This window comes from Ambystoma mexicanum, chromosome 3p (assembly GCF_040938575.1).
Source record: "Ambystoma mexicanum isolate Mex_15411 chromosome 3p, UKY_AmexF1_1, whole genome shotgun sequence".
NCBI classification, from domain to species: domain Eukaryota; kingdom Metazoa; phylum Chordata; class Amphibia; order Caudata; family Ambystomatidae; genus Ambystoma; species Ambystoma mexicanum.
In genome coordinates this window covers 220,123,468-220,143,423 of record NC_090925.1, presented here as the reverse complement: position 1 = coordinate 220,143,423, position 19,956 = coordinate 220,123,468, and the positions used below count along the sequence as shown (strand labels likewise).

Below are 19,956 nucleotides of genomic sequence, written 5' to 3'. Positions count from 1 at the left end.
GTCACCGCCGGGAAAGCACTGATGACACCATCGTATTCATCACATTTCTAAAGAAAATTGTTGTAAGTACTATTTATTGCCTGATAAAGAATGTTGTTGTGGCTATTAGAAATGCTGTTTGGAAAATATGTTTTGCAGCCCTGTTGCCTCTCTCCACAGGGGCCTTAACCAGAAACGTCCGGTATTGGCCTTTACTATTAAATTTGCTGGCATATTCACTTTGTACATAAAGGGTGCAATGTATCCATATAATGCACAGGAAACTTACGCTATTGTCAGTTTCATATTTTCAAACAAAGACCATTGGTAGATCAAGGTATATGGGTTGCTAATCGGTCTTCTATAGAATATGAATGGGACATAGATTTTCACTGATCCCTATGACCACACCCACTGAACATTTCAGCTAGCGGAACAGTACTATGATTTACAAGGGTTCTCATGGATTGCAGAATGTACAAAGGTTTACTGTGAGGTCTTGTGGGATACACCCAATGTCCTAAACGTACCTTGATTGTGTGGTGGTAGCAGGGATTTCAAAGGCCAGAATGTGCTCTGGCACAAAGAGCTTCACAGCCATTGCTGGCCTCCCCATGACCCATATTTTAGGAAATTGAAGATAGTGCTTTGTTTGGCAGACCTTGCTAGGCTCGCAGGTATCCAAGGACCCTGGGTAATGTTACCCCATCCCCTCACATAATCAACTGTGTTGCTGCCTCACTAGTAGAGCTGGTGGTGCAAGGTAGGTGGAGGGTTTAGTTGCCCCCCGCCCACCTCTTTAGTGACCATCTTTATTGGTTTGCGTTTTCTGCCAGGACTCCTCATAGAGCAAGAACTTTCAGAGGTCTCTGCTGCAGACCCGCCAGGACTGGCTGATAAGGCAGTGATTTAGAAATGGTTGCTAATAATCTGGTTATGATCATACTCCTGAATATGCATGAAGCATAAGTCATTATAATTTGATAGGGGGATAGACGGGGAGAATCGGGGATGTAGGGTACGAGATCACAGCCTTGGGCAAAGGCAAATGAGTGGTCTCTGTTGGTGGGAATATTGGTGTCGGAAGCAATTGTTGTTTGTATGTTGTTTCAGTGTGGCTTGAAACCCAACTTGTGAGGACAGTCAAGGATATTATCCAATCCAGCCTACTGTCGGCATGGAGTGCGGAGCCAAGAGTGGAGAGGCGGTGAGTGGCATGGAGCATTGTGTAAACACAGGAACCTTTTGATTGGAGCACTGCTGGAGCCCCAGGAGCACCGTCGGATCCTTACTGAAGCCGAGGAAGGCGGCAGCATTGGTAACAGGGGCCAGTGGGGGTCCTTGGATGCCTGGGGGATCTTTCCCCATATTGGAGGTTAGTGGCTACGCTGCTGACCTGTAGCTGGGCTGGCGAGGCACCATTAACATCCCCTCTGAATTACCTCTATTCTAGTTCAGGTAGTGTAGGCCCACTCTCCTCTGTGTGGTCTAGTCACGTGGATGAGGGGAAGATCAGTGCTTTATGGCACTTTAGTCTATCCGTAGTGTGCCAAAGAAAGGAGAGTTAAGGCGAGAGTTAGCAGTTAGTAGCTGTACTCGCTATCGTGTTTTGCAAGAGGATATACCAATTCTGTTTCCCTGCGGTCGGCTTTGGAGGCCATATTGGGGTGCGCAGGTGATAAGAGCAGTCTTCATCTGGAAGTCTATCAGCACAGAGCACTTGTGGAGACTGAAGGCAGGTGTTAGTTATTAGTAGAGAGCAGTAAGTGTCTCCAAGTGTGTGCAGTCGGCAGTATTGCTCTGGTGTATTCTTGCAGTCTGTCCTCACTGCTTATACAATTGCACAGCTGACAAGTATTTTGTTTTAACAAAACCGCCCGGGGGAGCTGAGCGCAACAGAGTCCCAGCAGAGTCTGATAGTCTGTGGAATAGTCTGCGGGTGGACGTGGTGGACAAAGTGTATTTGTATGGCAGATTAAAAAAAATTCTGCCTCCAAGTACTTCGTATTTCACTACATATATTGTCACCTTTGCTATCTTGTCTTTGTAGGTGCATGTGGCTTTAAACATGCCCTTGCATTTCAATTGCATGTTTGTGCCATATGGGTATATGTCAATGTGAGGTGGCTGCAGTGCCTTTTTGATTTTGATCCCTGGTATATTTCTTAATTTAGCACATTGACCGTGGCTCCTGTGTCAATTAGAAATTCACGCGTGCTTCCATTTATTTGAAGCAATAGTGTCGGGCTGTATTCAGTTGCAGTCCAGTTGCCTATTGTGTGAACATAGCCCCTTTTGCGGTCACCACTGGACGATGATGAATCTGAATCATTAGGACGTCTGGGGGAGGCTTCTAGGAATGTTATTTTGTGGCGAGTTGATCTTCTCCGAGTCATCCAGTGAGCACCTTACACAAGTGTCATCTTTCTTGTCTCATCGTTGGTTATATCTGGCAGGAGACTCTCAGCTTCTGCTGGTAGACTGATGTCTTCGGCTGGTGGGAGACCTTTATTATTAAAATGCCAATGTTGTACAACTCACCAAAATCAGCTCCATAGCCGTGCCCAAACAAACACGCACACAATCAAACACCATTCACTTGCAGCATGCACTTCCTCATTAATGCGAGCACCCATCATACACTCACCCATAACACAGGCATACCCATATTTAAATAATTAACATACATTTACCTTCTGCACCGATCCTGAAGTTTCCTCCCAGCACTCCAGCTCCCGCATAGCACGAACAGGAATCAGGAAGCAAGAGATTCCTGGTTCCTGAAAATGCGGGCAGGGGCTGGAGCATGGGTGGAGAACCACCATGCTCCTGCCTGCTCAGTTTGCCTGTGAGGGGAGGCGCAGGAGTGCCCCCTCACACATACTGACATGATATTCCCCAGCAGGCATTTCCAATGAGCTATGCAAGGCTGGAGAAGCAAAATGCCCCCTGCCTTGCAAGTCTCATTGAGCATGCGCAGCAGGGGAACAGAACTGTCAAAGTGAAACCATGGTTCGCTTTGACAGTTCAGCCAGCCCAGGAGCGCTCAATCAGCTGGAAAAATCACCTGAGGGAGCGCTCCTCCATAATGGGCCAGGGGGCAGCTGGGTCGGCGCCCCCTCGCCCAATATGGACAAGCTGCCACTGTTATAAATGAGCAGTGTCCATGACAGGAGTAGGATACATAAAGCGCCAGCTGACGATGTCTCCGGGCTCACAAGGGTTCATTTCAACATGGTGTTTGGGGGCCCCCTTGCTTGCAGCTGGGAAAAGCAACCCGAGGCACCTATGGGGTAATTTAAACATAATGGGCCTCATTCCGAGTACGGCGCTAACCAATGGCGCTATTAACGCCTTGGTTGACGCCGTACCCGGACCGGCAGCGCCTTGGTGGATGGCGGAATTACCGCCCCATTCCAAGGTTGGCGGGGCGGTAATTCCCCATTCACCAAGGCTCTTCCCCATTCCCAAATGAGCCCCCATAGGGCTCAATGGGAATGGGGAAGATGCAAATAACGGTGACCGTTCATTACGGTCACCGTTATTGGCTTGGAGGCCCCTTTGGTATGATTCCCAGTAACATAATTTGTTTAATTAGGAATCTCTATTTAGCCAGAGCTAAATAAATGTGAGGCATTTCATGTCCAAACAAACGTCCATGTTAGGGGTTAGCGGGGACAACAAAGGATACATTTGGGGTCCCACAGTGCCCAATCTGTTGGTGATATGGAATCAGACAACCCATAATGGACTCTGGCTGTCTTGCCTACATTGGTTCTTTATGCTGCACCAGTTATCTATGTTCACCAGAAGTAAGGCCATGTGCAGACTTCAACTCCACCAGTGCAGAAAGGAAACCAGAAAACAGTCCTTCTCTGTCTACGCCCCAAGACTCTGGAACCACCTGACATCAATATCAGACTCGTCCCCTCGCTTATAAAGTTCAGGAAGCAGTTCAAGGTCCCCCTCTTCAAGGAAAGGTTCCTAACACCTTGGGCCACACACCCTTCACCCACCCCCCCTACTTGTGACTAGGTGACCTGCCCCCTACTGCTTTCTCCCCTGGTTGCTTGCAGATCTCTTGCTACCAAACTGCCTGCCCTCGCCCTCCCCTGTTAGCTCCACGCTCCTTTTTTCTCTATTTCCCTCACATGTTCTTCATCCTATGATTGTAAAGCGTTCCTTTGCTTACCGGAGCTAGGACTGCGCTCAATAAATACCCTACTAATAATAACAATAATATATTTAGATGATAAATTACTGTGCATTGCTTTCAATTGTAATATGTTCATTCTTTGCACCTTTATTATAGCACCAAGATGTCCCTCACGTGCTTGAAGTGACCGGTTTGTAGAAATCAGTCAGGAGCCACAAGTCATTTTTCCCCTGTGACTTTTTTCAAATTCTTAGTTGCAACTTTATGGAATCAGGACAAGTACATAGGGCAGGCCACCCATGCTATCCCATCCAGCTCCCAAGCACCAAATGATTCTCACAGAACATTCACACACAGCACCCTAGCAAGATTGCACTCAGCACCATGCTGGCCCGTCAATCACTCCATCGGCACACATACACAGGAAACAACACCTCCCTCCCTCACACTTACACCAGCAGGCACACATGGAAAACAACAGTGCTCTTGAAAACAATACAAATAAAAAGATACAAATGTATTGAGTGCATGAAACAAAGAACCAACATACCATGAAGGCAACATGAAGAAAGACACAGACAACAGATTCAATGCCCCCTCCGGTAAGCAAAGGAGCGCTTTACAATCATAGGATGAAGAACATGTGAGGGAAATAGAGAAAAAAGGAGCGTGGAGCTAACAGGGGAGGGCGAGGGCAGGCAGTTTGAGGGCCTGCTGCTATTATTCAGAACCCTTTCATTGTGAGATCTTAAAAACTACTTCTGTTAAACATCTTAAGCAGAACTTTATTCATCTTTCACATGTACATATACCCCCTCTAAAGTTCCTTTGACATCTGATGATGATTGTAGTGTAGATAAAAGTGTGCAATAGCAGAACTTTAAACGATATGGTAATCCTTTGAACTTCAATTCCGAGAAAGCTTTAAGTACTGGGAAGATGAAGAGGAGTAAAGAGTCAATGAGGATCAACAGTAATGCCAATAGTTACGAGCAGTCTACTTGTTGTCCATTCAATACTCAGAAACACGTGCAGACGGGAGAAGGGGGAAGCCAGATTGGGCTGCAGAGTATGCGGAGCAGGAAGCAAAACCACAGAGAAAGGCAGAAGTGCGGGAGTGAACCAGGCTGAAGGAGAGAGGTATTCCTGACCTGCCACTTGTCAATCTGACGTACCAGAGTTGCGAGAGAAAGGTTGCCACGGCGCTGTCAAAGCAGAAGGCAGCGACCGTATAGGCGAGGAACCACAGAGCCGGCAGAGGAACCGTGAAGGGGTTTGACAAGCTGGAGAAGTCATACCCAAAGCAAAACTCTGCTGCTATAGCGAACCACGAGTCGGAGATTCCAGGTGATACCAGTGAGTTGTCCCTTTGGCAGTGGTAACCCTGGGGCGTTCCGACAGGTACATGGAATATCGACCAAATAGAGTTACAGAGAGAACAAGAGGGCAAACATGGTGCAATTCTCCTGATAAGAGATGTCAGTTGGGGGAAACATGGAACCAGCATTGCCATAAGCCAAAAGACATTATAAGAGAAAGAAAGAGGCAGAAGTTGCACAATTCTCCTGACATGAGATGTCAGTTGGGGGAAACCCGGAACAAAGAGGTTGACAAAAAGCACTTCAACAAACCCTCATATGGGAGATGACAGTATGGGGGAATTGGTGCAAGTGTTAACAGAAGTCAACAAAGTTATGCCACCGAATAGGTGCAATTGTGTGATATTTAAGAGAAATATGAATGTTGTGGATAAACCTGATAAGAGCATCAGGTGGTGAAACCTTTTTGAAAGATATGCCTAGCAGGAGAATACACCAGGGGATCTGTGAGAGTCAAAAAGGGAATATTCCTGGCAGGATAGTAAACCAGGATATCCAGAGTTTTCAGTTGAACCTTCTTTGGAAAGAGGTACCTATCAGGTGAGTACACCAGGTAATCCAAGGTTTTGTTGAAAAAGAACTTTACAATATCAAACCTTTGTTAAAACTGAACGTTTTGGTTTGGCCATCCTAAACACTATAAAAGACTGCCTTTCAATATATTTGAACCTGTATTTTAAAAAGAATACTTGGCGTGTTATCTTAAGGAGAATACCCAGGAAAGAGAAATTTGTATAAACCTAAATAGAACTTGGTGAAACACAGTATTTCAAATGCCTTTTCCTGAAACAATTCAGGGGAAGTGAAACAAATCCTGGAGACAAGGTTTGTTTTGTTGAAGCTCTCTTTCTCTGTACCCTTTGATTGTGTATGTTAGTGTGAGGGCCAGGTGCATTTTGGACACAAGGACTGCTTATTTTAGTTTTATTTTCATCAGTAGGGGCATTCTATTTTAGTTATGGCAAGATGGGCCTTTTTCCAAACCCATTTTCTTTCAATAAAAATTGCAAATATTGAGAACATTGCAACTTTGTGTCCGCCTCTCATTGCTGACCCCTCACAGTGAGCAGGAGAAGGTACCACAAGACAGCAGCAAGAATAGATCATGAAAAGCAGGAAGATTGGGTAGTGCTTGTTGAGAATGTGTGCGTGATGGCTTGAGCAATCGGAAGTGCAGAAGTGGTAATGTGACTCCAGCATGATTATCGCTCGAGGAGGGTTAGTGGAAAGACAGTAGGTTGGTACTTACATGGGCAGTATGTGTGATGGACTCGAGATGCCTGCAAGCAGTCCCCAGGAGTATGGAAGGCTGTTTTTGCTGGTAAATCAAAAATATCAGCTGTCTCTTCTGCGGCTCATAGTGTAATAAATTGAATGTACAATACACGCTGGGGAAGGTATAACGAGGGCACGCCAATCATTCCACTTGCCACACTTACTTGGCTAGCATCTATGAAAAGCAAGTCCGGGCTAATGGCTGCATGGATCTTTGGTGGGCATTTGTGTGTGCGTTGCCTAAAGCTCAAAACAGTTGGATTGGGAAGGGTAAGAACCTTACCTTTGACACTGTAAAAAGGTGCTGCCCTAAGGATGACCATGTACCCTTTACCGCTTGGTCCCTCTTCCTTACCTCAAATCTTATAATTGACTTGACCCCCACCTCCAAGCAGGAACACTTTCCAAACACAAATAATAAATATACCCACTTTACTCATGATCCTAAAGTTTTGATTTCTTATCCTGGGTGAGACAGAGGCTTTGCAGGGGTGTACCTGCTCAGCATGTTCTACAGCAGTCGCTAGGCAATGCAGAGTGCGAACAAAAGATCCCGTGGCCCTGTGAGCCGAGGGCTCAAGTTGAGCACAGAAAATATAACTAAAAAAAGGGATGGTTGGAAGGTTTAGAATAAATCTGAACCACCAGTACTGCTCTGGGCAACCTTCCACACCACCGTTTTTTAAACTTTCTGCGCCACTGCAAAAGGGGTCCAGTCATATGCAAATCAATCAGTTACTGCCACCATTAGGAGCAGCCCAGCCCAAACTGGTAAGCCAGGCCCCATCTGCACGGAAACACAAGCGACTCCTGTGCCTGCTGGGCCAAGAGACCCAAGTTACTCCTCACCGAAGACACCCAATGAGGCAGAAACATGTCTGCGGATGCTTGGGATCTCGTGCAGAAGGAATGTGACCTAGCAGTTTGGGCTGAACTGCCCCTTTTGTGGTGGGACCAAGCCTGATTTGCATATGGTCTTTCCCGTTTCTGTAATGGCTTGGCGGGCAAAGAACGATGGTCTGGAGGGTTTCCCAAAGCGATGCCAGAGGTCCAGATTAATTCTAAACCTTCCAGCCATCACCTCTTTTGCTTTGCTTTTGTCACCCCAAGTGGGACGGGTATGCCCAGACGTGGGTCCCGTGCCTGCTGAGCCTAGAGACCAAAGCTACTCCTTACTGATGATGGCGAAACATGACTGGGGATGCTTGTGGTCTTTTGCAGAAGTGATGTGACATAGCAATTTGGGCTGGACTGCCCCTTTTGGGGTGGGACCAACCCTGATTTGCATATGGTCTTTCCCGTTTCTGTAATGGCTTGGCAGGCGAAGAACGATGACTTGGAAGGTTCCCCAGAGCAAAGCCAGAGGTCATGATTCATTCTAAATCTTCCAGCCATCACCTGTTTTGTTTGAGCATAGAAAATATGTCTGGAGTCCTGAAAGCATTGCAGTGGACTCTTTGTTGACTGTGTCATGCACAGAAGAATCATCAGAAGCCAGATGGTCGGCGGCAACAAAGCAGAGGTACCAAAGAAAGAGAAATGTTGGGTATGAATGCCCAATAAATGTCATGATAATGATTATTCTTAAGTAAGAAGACTGCTTAGCACGTCTAAAGATTTGCTAGGACGCAACCAATAATCCTTTAAACTCACCATACTAATACAACTTTAAACACCCAAGTATTTGGAATGTAGGGCGTGGCCAAGCAGCCATGTAGAAAGGACGTTTTTTGCAGAGCTCGTGCATGATCCGGCAAGATTCTTGCTGAAAGGGCATAATCTCTAATCCTGACAAGCCGAAACCCAAGTGAAACTGCAGTGAATGCCTGTGGAGTGTGTAGACGAAGCTACAGCGGTAACGGACTCCGAGAATCGAGGAACGAGCCTGCTGAAGTCGCAGGCATGGAAGCAGGCACTTTCAACAAGATGGCGGCGACTGCCGATGTGGCAGCCGACTCCGACCCAGCCAAGAAAGGCTGGGCACATGGGAAGTGAAAGGCCCCAGCTTTGCAGGCACTGAGAAGGACACGATTGTCCGGCCGGGTAAGCAGAGAAATGAGATAGTGCTGCACTGAAGACTGGGAGCCAGGTTCTACGTGAACGGAGTCAGGGCGCAAAGGTGGGACCAGCAACAACGCTTATACGCATCCTGGAAGTACAGACACGGCTGCGAGTAGCACGCACAGCGTGAAGGTGAATGGAGCAGATAGTCAGAGTAAGACTAAACACCACACTGCCAGACTGAAGCCCGCAGCCCCCTGTGTACAAGTCCATAACAGGTAGCACCTTAATCAAGCCCACCAAATAGTGGGGGAGGATTGCAGAACCGCACATCCCCGCGAAGCGAGGTGTGGGACTGCGGCACCAAGGCGACCTCAGAACCTGGGATGAGAGGGCAGCACAAACCCGACTTAGGGCCCTGTATAAGGCTGTGGGTCAGGTCGGCACGCGGGCATACAAACTCCACGGCAATACCCCAAGAAGGAAAAGGGAAGCAGAGGAGTGCGGTAAACAACAGGTGCCACGCAACTCAGCCACAGACAACTCTACCCCACACCAACAGAGATGGATTTAATGCCTCCCTACAGACAGTCACATTGAGGGGACGGCAACGGAGGATCCAGCAACACAAAGCTTACGTCCAACACATTCTCAAGTATAAAGACAGTGAGCAACGCTTCCATAGCACGGGGGCAGGGAAAGGTACGCTTACTCCTGGGCCTCTGCGCACAGGAGTATTCATCAAAACAAGCTGCTGTACAGTGAAACAACCATCCACAGTAGAGACACTAGTTATCTGCAATCAAGTGAGTCACTGTTAGACAACACCATATCCACGGTGCCCTGAGCTACCCAACGCACAAGCGCCCAGTGTCGATAATACAGGCCAGGCATAGCATTCAGGACCGCCATAGGGGAGGCATACATGGCGGCCAAAGCACACAAAAATAAGGCCAAACAACCCATGCTAGATATGTTCGTGACGCCGACACACTTAAGTGGAACGACAACTCGGCCTGATGCGGTGCAACAGGTGGAGGCAGAACAAATGTGCGAAAACCAGCAGATTCTGGCAGCCATCGCAGCTCTGAAGGTGGCCCTGGAAACTAAAATAGACGCAGTTGGCCTGGATGCCAATCTCTTAAGACAGGATGTACGGGCAATAGCTGAGCTGACAGAAACCCTCGAGAAACAGGTTGCGGAGAACGCAGCTTGACTAAAAGTCACCACAGTGGATGGATGTTTCAATACTGCAACAGCAAATGCGAGACCTGGAAGGGAGAGTCGAGGACGCGGAAGGGCGGGTGAGACGAAACAACATCAGAATTATTGGCCTCCCAGAGGGAGCAGAGGATACGAACCACACAAACTTCATAAAAAATATGTTGCTGCAAGAAATAGGACTAGGCAACCTAACACAGGGCTTCACAGTAGAGAGGGCACATAGGTCCCTAGGGAGAAAGCCGATAGGGAAAAGATCCAGGATTACTTCAGGAAAGGTGCAATGATCCGGAGGGCGTCTGCGAACATCACAGCATATCCTGACTACACCCTGCAGGTACAAAGGCAGAGAATGCACTTCACCTCAGTGAAAAGGAGGCTTTGAGAAGCAAACCTTAAATACATGCTGTTATATCTGGCGAGGTTGAAGATCATACGGAACGGCAGAATCATCTTTGTCGACACCCCAGAGGAACTACACAAATGGATGGATGCAGAGAACCTACCGACTGGCGTCGGAGACAAATCGGCAGATAATGCAGATACATGAACGAAACTACAAGCAGCACTGGAAGCACGAGTGGACCGATTAGTTACGGCATGAAGATAAGCACATACGGTTGCGAGGAGTCTCCGACATTAGCCCTTCATGAACCTACAGGAGCAAGCAGTGTGATCTCCAAATTCCAAGGGCACGCTACGCAGAAACACCTTTTTACCCAAGTTTTTGGGTTGGTATACTAGCAGTTATGTATCACCTGCAGCACTCCGGTCGCCGAGGGAAGGACAAGGGGTGGTGGGCGCAGAGAGAAGCAGGAATGCCTGAGCACGATGTACTGAGCTGGGCAATTGTTGGGAAGGTGAGGGGGTGGGGAAACAACTTATACACCCACACGACACACATGCGAAACATGGAACAGGATGACATGGGAGTAAGGGAAACGGTGATCATGGCCCGGGAACTTAAAATAGTCACACGGAATGTGAGGGGGTCAGAAGTTACATCAAAAGAAACTGGATTGTGACGTACTTGCGCAGGCAAAAGAAATATATAGCACTCTTACAGGAAACACACCTCACCCAGGAGCAACAAACCGCAATTACAGACAGGTGGAGGGGGACCACAGTAGGCTCATCATACTCAGCATATGCCAGAGGAGTATTGGTGTGGATAGCACAAGGGTACCTTTCCGAGTGTTGAAAACGGTGGCAGACAGAGAAGGCAGGTCGGTTATAATGCATGATTTGCTAGAGAGAAGGCAAGTGTGTATAGTCAACACTTGCGCCCCTAATCACGATGCAGCAGCCTACTTCCGAATGTTGTACACCCAAATAAGGCCCTATGGAAATCCCACACTTATATAGGAGGGGACTTTAAAGGAATGGTTCGCCCAAAAAATTTTATTGCAAAAAAAGATGGGCAATAATAAAAAACAAATCAATTGGCACTTTTTTTTTTAAGTCCCTATGCAAAATTTGGAGAAAATGAAGCTCAAAATTTTTTAAAAGGAAGCACATGGGGCATCCATTTTGTGAAATGGATGCCCTCCTGTGCTTGCTTTTGCGGCACTAATGAAGGAAAAGCCAGCCAGGTGTAGTAAACAAAAGCTACCACTGGGTGGCTTTTCTTTCATTGGTACTGGGACTCGGAGGACGCAGACCGTAGACTACAGGCAGAAAAGCTGCAGCTGCATCTCGGTAAGTGCTATTTATTTTTTAAAAAATAATCACTCGCTGCGTTTTTTTTCTAAGTTGTCTGGGCTGGAGAAGCCCGGAAAAATTATAAATAAAACCGCAGCTTTAAAAATGTTGTATTTATGTTTGCGGTAGCTTTTGAAGCTACCGCAAACATAAATACAACTTTATTGTGTTTGAAAACGCTGCGGTTTTTCTTTCCAAGTTTCTCAGGCTCCTCCGTCTCGGAAGAGCCTGAGAAACTTGGAAAGAAAAAAACGCAGTGTTTTCAAACACAACCGCGTTGTGTTTCTGCCTAAAGCTGCTTTCCCATTTGGGGCTTTCGGGCTCCCCGTGGGGAGACCCAAAGTGATAGCCACGGCAGCAGAAACACAACGCGGTTGCGTTTCAAAAACGCTGCGGTTTTTCTTTCCAAGTTTCTCAGGCTCCTCCGAGCCGGAGGAGCCTGAGAAACTTGGAAATAAAAACCGCAGTGTTTCCAAACACAATAACGTTGTATTTATGCGTGCGGTAGCTTCAAAAGCTACCGCAAACATAAATACAACATTTTTAAAGCTGCGGTTTTATTTCTAAGTTTTCCGGGCTCCTCCAGCCCGGAAAACGTAGAAAAAAAAACGCAGCTAGTGTTTATTTTTATTTAAAAAATAGCACTTACCGAGATGCAGCTGCAGCTTTTCTGCCTGTAGTCTCCGGTCTTCGTCCTCCGACTTCCGGCACCAATGAAGGAAAAGCCACCCAGTGGTAGCTTTTGTTTACTACAGCTGGCTGGCTTTTCCTTCATTAGTGCCGCAAAAGCCAAAGCAGGCACAACGGTGGGCATCCATTTCACAAAATGGATGCCCCCATGTGCTTCCCTTTGAGCTTCATTTTCTCAAAATTTTACATAGGGACTAAAAAAAAAAAAAAATGCCAATCGATTTTTTTTATTATTGCCCATCTTTTTTTGCAATAAATGTTTTTGGGCGAACCATTCCTTTAAACTGTACACTAGACCCCAGCCTCAACAGGTCGGACAGAAAATACAAGCACCAAGTCCCTCGAACACCCTGTTGCAAGCAATTAACCTCAAAGATATCTGGAGAACCCTGCACCCACAGGTCCAAAGGTACTTGCACTACACTGCCCCGTTGGATCTACACACAAGAATAGATTATGTCTTTACGGGAGCAGAAACTGTAAACTAATTCATGGCAGCGGGTTACATAGCGCGAGTACTGTCCGACAATGCACCACTTCTAATCACATGGAGGGCCTTCCCTCCCAGAGCATGCACCCCAACGTGGAAGCTCGGGGGGGAGGCTCTGCAGGACGCAATGTTCCGTGTAAGGGCAGGCATTAAAGACTATTTCTAACATAACACTGGCAGAGTAGCATCAGCCGTGACCTTGTGGGAGGCCTTCAAACTAGTTGTTAGAGGGGTCGGCATAGCCCATAGCCAAAGCACGCGGTATGTAGACCACGATAGAAAAAGAAAAAAGTATTTGGAATGCACTCAATAAAAAAAAAAATCACAAATTCACTTACAATAACTATATAAAAATATAATTAAATCTAAAAGCTATAGGTATAACATAGCCATCATTTCAATCATATATTTATGTCATAGTTCCAATTCTTCTAGCAGCCAAGACGGGTTTCCGGCTTCCCAAGGCTTATTATTATTACCATGATAGAAGTTTTTCTTTAAGGCATTCGAATTTTATATTTTTCAATGTCTCAAATTGTACAATCAATTTATCTTATTATTGAGCATGATCAATTAAATTTTCATTTCTAACTGCTCATTGTTGTAAAAGAAAAAAAGCCACAATATAAATTGGTTTGCTTTACAGCTTATCTCGTCAATGGTACAGGGCTTTTTGCCGTCAAACCCGCATATTTCATTCAGGTTTCATGTGAACAAAGCAGAGGTATTTCAGTGGTTGTAGGCAGTGCTTAATTTGGGGGGATGTTTGCCAGGGCTCAGCCCTGGCACCTATTTCTGAGCCCCGGCACTTATTGTCCAAGACTCATATTGATTATGACATGATGATAGCAAGAGCATCCATCAACCCCAATGAGCAGGTGCGAGCTGTAGTTTAACCCCAAATGTGTCGACACAGTGGGTAGCAGCTGTGGCTGATGGCAGCAATGGTGGGGAACTTCCCGCCCGCCCGCCCCTAGGTCACAAGGGTGCTAGAAAATATTTAGGCCTTGGCACTCATTTTCTTACAAATTAAGCACTGGTTGTAGGGTAAGGTGAGTGAATGTGCAGAAGTGAATGGGGACTCATTTGGGGACTCATTTGGACCAGAGCAAAAGTGTGGCACACACTGCGCAGAGTAAGATCCTGTTGAGTGCCAAGAGCTCTCCAGCACACTAGCCTTCTAATAATAATTTAAGCTAGTTCCTGGATGCACCTAGGTAGCACCAAGTCTAGACATTCTTATGTGTGACACTCTGCAAAGAAGCAAAGACAGCCCAGCGCTCAGGGAGAGGATTTCCAAATGTTAGCTTTGGCCACTAAAGCAGTTCCACTACTTCTCAGAACCCTCTTGGTCTAGTGTTAAGGCACCACAATAGATGTAAGAGTTTTAACTGCCCCTCTCCTTTCAGAGAAATGGTGTAGGGTGATCGCCACAGACGCAGCACAAGGCTGGGGCTGAAAAGAAGAGGAGTCAGTCTGGTCCTTGCATACACTCTCCTATGCATCTTTACAGGATGAACTTGAGGTCTTGCACAAAGCTTTAGAAAATAGTAAAGCCTACGTTCTTGCCCCCAACTCTACCATTGCTGCATGAGGTAGAGCGCTATCCAGTAACAGAATCCTGACTGTCCAGCTTAACAGGCAGACTGAAAGAGGTTCAATAGTTGCTAATGGACGCCTGTGTAGGGTCTTCCATTTACATGGGGAGTTTTCGGGGTTAGCACCATGGTCAATGAGCTTTGCTATTTCCAGACCTGTTGCGAGAGCTGTTTATCTATCCTAGGATTGGTAATGTGCAAAGCCCTTGATCTTGAGAGCTCTTCTAGGGACTGCTGGTGTTTAGGGTGTGTCAAGAAACGCTAGATTCCTGGTTACTATTACTTCCACTAGACATTTGGGTGGAATAGGCATCTCATTTACAGACCTCATTGTAGGGTGGTAAGAACGGTTTTGCGGGGTCTCCAGCCATGCCAATTACTGGTTTTCCTCCATCACGGGGAACAGTGTGCGACTAGATAACTTTATCTCCAATCCTAGCAATGTACCTTGTGGAGTACCCCAAGGATCTCCCTTCTCACTGCTGCTATTCACCATCTCCATCAAAACACGAATGGACCTTATAGGGTCACGCCACCTCCTTTTCCTCTCCTACATACTCAATTCTGATTTGCTTGCTTACTTCAGGGGGACAAGACCAATACTCTGCCATCTAGAAAGGACTGCTTGGCATTCAATCCTTGAGGTGTTCCAATCACATGATCTTGGATCCGCAATGAATGCAAAACTGAAAAATCCTTGCACTGCCTCCTCGAGAAAACAGTCTCTTTCTTCCCACATCCCACCCTTCTTCGGGGTTCCTGTCACCTTCAAATCCTTGGTTCGAAATCTTAGTGTTTTGTGTGATACAGGGATGAGGATGAACTACCAAATTAGAGCTGACTTCCAATGGTGGCCAGAATACAGTTCAACCTTCAGTATTCACAGCCTGGCTCCTCACTACCGCCACACATAAGGGCCACATATTAGGGCCATCAGCTCACTCATACTTTGCCGGGATGCAATCTTGTCTAACCGGCTTGCTCACTATCCTTCCTGGTCGCTAGTTCTGCAGCACTTTCGTTAATCTCGCTCACTTTTTGCCTCGCCTTGTCTCCTCTGTTTACTCTCATTCTAGAAGAACTTTCCTTGCTTACCAGTGCCAAGAGGCAACACAGTTTACAGTGTCATCAGTATAAATGATGATAAACATTAGGAAGATGTGCCTCCTTCCTTTACATTCTATTGCTCTATTCAGGGCACAGGGGCGAACACATTACTGCAGATGTAGTAAGCATTGTCTGAATATATTTGGAAAAACTGGAAAAACTGACTGTGTTTAGTAAATCCAACAGCCATTTTGTCACTTTTGGTTCAGCAAGACCGGCAAGAAAAGGTTCCTTGACAGTGTATACAATTATCGGGTCTACTACTACAACGTGACCAGGATTCCTCGTTCAACAGATATTCAGGGAATGCATACCAGGCGAGTGGGGACTTTTTGGACTGACGCTAAAGGGGTGCCACTGAAAAACATACACAGGTCAACGTCAACCATTACTGCAGATGTAGTAAGCATTGTCTGAATATATTTGGAAAAACTGACTGTGTTTAGTAAATCCAACAGCCATTTTGTCACTTTTGGTTCAGCAAGACCGGCAAGAAAAGGTTCCTTGACAGTGTATACAATTATCGGGTCTACTACTACAACGTGACCAGGATTCCTCGTTCAACAGATATTCAAGGAATGCATACCAGGCGAGTGGGGACTTTTTGGACTGACGCTAAAGGGGTGCCACTGAAAAACATACAGGTCAACGTCAACTACACATCTTGTAATGCAACATTATCGAATCAGAGATGGTAATGCCGACACGTCTGGGAGTGGAGATCTCTGGAAAAGGGATTTGATTCTTTTTGGTCAAACCTACATGGGGTTGCAAGCATTATGCACTAAAGGTTTTTGCTCGTGCTTGGACACACCTCCGTTTTAAGGACGAGGAGGACGTGTGTGGAAGTAATGCATGGATTACTTACTTAGCTGTGATCTTCATTACTTTTAGTCCTACTCTACCTTATCATACTTCCTACAGTCGTGGGATGACTTTCAAACTGGAGACTTAGATGTATACATGAGAGTAATGGGTGATTTGGGAATATATATATATATATGCCCAAAGGAGGCAGAGTTCTGCATCTGGAACAAGTCCACGTCTGTATGGGGTGTTGGCTGTTGGGGGTGGGCATCACCCCAATTTTAAAAGACGGTAACAAGGACGAGTAGGATTATAAAAAAGTAGTAGTACGTAATCTAGGCACACGTACAGGTAAATTTGCAAATCATGAGTAATGTGTTCGTTTTTCTATAGATGTTTCTACCCATAGATGAAATTGTAGTATTGGTTACTGACAAAGCTTTAGGTGCATGCTTTTTTTGTATTAAAAAAAAGGTTGTTTTAGGCCACTTGTGAGCAATTCATCTAGTTCTTGTATTTCAGAGACCTCAACTTGATCCATGCCAGGCAGGTGTAGATCATCCAGTTCTTTGTTTAACGTTTGCATTGTGGTAGTTTTGCTTTTTCCATTATAAGTTCAGGACTACACCCACCTGAAACGGATCTATGCGAGAGCTCAGGATTTTCTTTTCAGTCGACATCGTTGTCAAGTGTCTTGAACAACACACCTTGAGTCAAGTGTTGCATTGGGTCCCCCTCACCGCACAATTATAGGTCTAAAAATTCCAACAGGCAAAGTAAATAAAAGAGAAATGGTTCAAGAACCAACCTGTATGGCATTCATTTCTGCGATTTGCAGGGTGGACCCGGAAATGCTAAAGGATACGCACTACTAGAATTGCCAGAGTACACAGAATTAAAAGGCAAGACGCGGGTGAGCTTCACTTGCGAACTTGGTGAAAGCGTGCAGTCCCCCAGGCGAGCCATTAACCTCCCACGGGAATATGGCGTCTCTTCTGGGCCACACTCCTCGCCCACCCCGGGGCGTGGGAATCAGTAACCGCGCGCTTCCTGGGCCCAATAATCGCCGGTTTACCTAGGAACCACCCGCCGAGTCCACCAGGCACCCTGAAGGCCCACAGACGCCTTAACGGGTAGAAACGGGGAACTCACCTTGCCGGGCGGCCAAGCAAAAAGCCAGAAAAGCTGGCAGCAGTCGGTGCGACGCAGGCCGCGTGCTCCCCACGACCACCCAGCGGCGGGGACCCATGTCGCGCGGGCCCCAGGACAGAGCCGCTTGGCTGGGGGCGGTGGGGTTCCCGCTATACCGCTATGAGTATGACATAGCTCTCCCCGAATTCAAAACTGCTTCATTGAATACCGTTTCACTTTCACTTTTGCGCTCGCTCTGAAAGTGAAACCCAGGAAGCAGTCCAGCTCCCACCCCTCCCCCATACTTAGCCCGAGATGAATGGTAATGTATGTGGTGTATAGCGCAAAATAGCAACTGAACCGTAACCTAGCACTTGGGGATTTCCCGGCTTAGTGCTAGATTCATATAATTTGTCTGCCGTCCTTCAGTGCGAGCCGCTCAGAGAGCCCTCCACGGTTGACTTCTGCAGTAATGGTGTCTCTGATGGAACCGCCCTTCCTACACTGCCCAGCAGGGGTCGCCAGATTAGCCCCGGAGGGGAGCGGGGAAGTACGTGCACTGTTGTACATACGCTTCTACTCCATAACTTCTCCCTCTACCAGTGTTACCACCGGATAGGAAGAAAAAATAAGCTGAATGGCCATTCCAAACAAGCCCAAAACACGCTGTCTCCCATACACATAGGCTGAAAAAACAAGCTCACGCCTAAAACGCTGTGGCTAGTTCTCAAAAGTAAAACAAATAAGTTAGGTAAACGCACATAGACATGTTAGAACAAAAACCTTTTATTATAACTGCATTTTTCAGACAATGTGTCTCTTCTTTTCAGTTGTTTTATGTCTGTGTCAAACTTAACAGACAATTTTAATGAAGCAGTTAATAATGACAGACACTATCATACTTGCCAACCCTACCGATTTAGGCGGGAGACTCCCGATTTTTCAGCGAAATATCGGGCTATTTTTCACTGTCTCCACTCTGATATAGCTGTAGCCCCAATGCATTCCTATGAGGAAATGTTGGTCTCCCGATTTCCCTTTGGAAATCTCCCTCCCAGCTGTGTCTGAATGTTGGCATGTATGCATTAATTTGTCTGTGCGAGGGGCAACGGCCGGTCTCCCAAATATACAGCCACCTCAACGATAATCCCAACCCAAAGGGAGAGGCCCTGAAAAACAAATGGGAAACGGACATTGGCCGAGAACTCTCGGAGGCAGAATGGTCCAGGGCGCTAATATTCCCTAAGGCTGTGTCGAGAAACCACAGATTCCGCTTTATACAACTAAATGTCCTGCATCGGACATATCTCACCCCGCACAGACTGGCGACATTCAACAGGAATGCGAGCTCCGACTGTCCATGGTGCAGGGCAGAAGGGGCTGACCTCACACATATGTTCTGGAAGTGCAACAAAGTACAATCCTTCTGGGCAAAAGTCAAGCTAACACTTGAGAAGGCAGGAGCCTCCAAATACAGATGGACTCCTGAAGAATGCATCCTAGGAACGTACTCTAGACCGGCCAAACTTAAGCACATGGTGAAACTAATGGACCTATCGTGCCTTCTGGCCAAAAGACATATCGCCATGTCCTGGAAAAAACCAACAGGCCCCAGACATGGCGCCTGGCACAGCGAACTTATCAGATGGGCCGATGCAGAAACTAAGGCTTGGGAAGACAGCGTTTCCAAATCTACCGATGACTCCAGCTCCACCCTAGAAGCATGGAGGGAGATAGTTAGAACTATCACATACCCCTCGGACGATAAACCCCCGTGAACAGGCACTAGCTAGATTGTGCTGAACTGCAAAACCTAGAAACTCATGTGGGAGGCCCCCAAACACCTATGGAAACTGCTGCACTCAAGAGCCCCCCCCCCCATACCACCCTCTACAGAAGCCTTGGCAAAAGCACGAAGAAGACTAGATGCGGAGACGGTTTATGTTAATGTTATTGGTTTACTGTTTATTGTTTGGAACACCCCCCCTCTTCCCTGCGCCCTCCCTCTCCCCTCTCTCTCTCTATCCTCCCCCCCTACTTTCCCCCCCCCCCTTTTTTCTTTTCGCCCTTCCCCCCCTCCTCCCATCCCCCCCTCACCTTTGTTCACTAAGATATTACTGCAAAGAGTTAGCTTCATTTGGCACGATTGACCGGCTATGTGCTACTGATTTCATGATAAATGCCAATAAACAAATTTGAAAATAAATATGCATTAATTTGTCTGTGCAGTGGGCTAGTAGGTGATTACTTTGATTGGCCTCAGACCAATCCACTGCCCTTAGGTGAACCACCAATGAAGGCAAGAGGCAGAGCGTAACACCATCACCATAGCTCTCAACCATTTGTGTAGCAAAGGCGGGTGAAAACACCCGATTGTGTTTTTGCCGGGTGAGAGGCCCATTGAAATGAATGGGCGTGCAG

The 19,956-nt window shown here is 46.7% G+C and overlaps 1 protein-coding gene across 1 annotated transcript in view; it reads right to left on the bottom strand.

The window, feature by feature from the left end:
• Positions 1-17,814, bottom strand: part of TAPBPL (TAP binding protein like) — a 180,597-nt gene extending 162,783 nt beyond the window's left edge. Inside the window, exon 1 of the mRNA XM_069650698.1 lies at positions 17,557-17,814. Within this exon, the coding sequence (XP_069506799.1) occupies positions 17,557-17,653 (97 nt within the window). The 5' untranslated portion in view covers positions 17,654-17,814. The remainder of the gene's footprint in view (positions 1-17,556) is intronic.
• Positions 17,815-19,956: the final 2,142 nt, after the last annotated feature.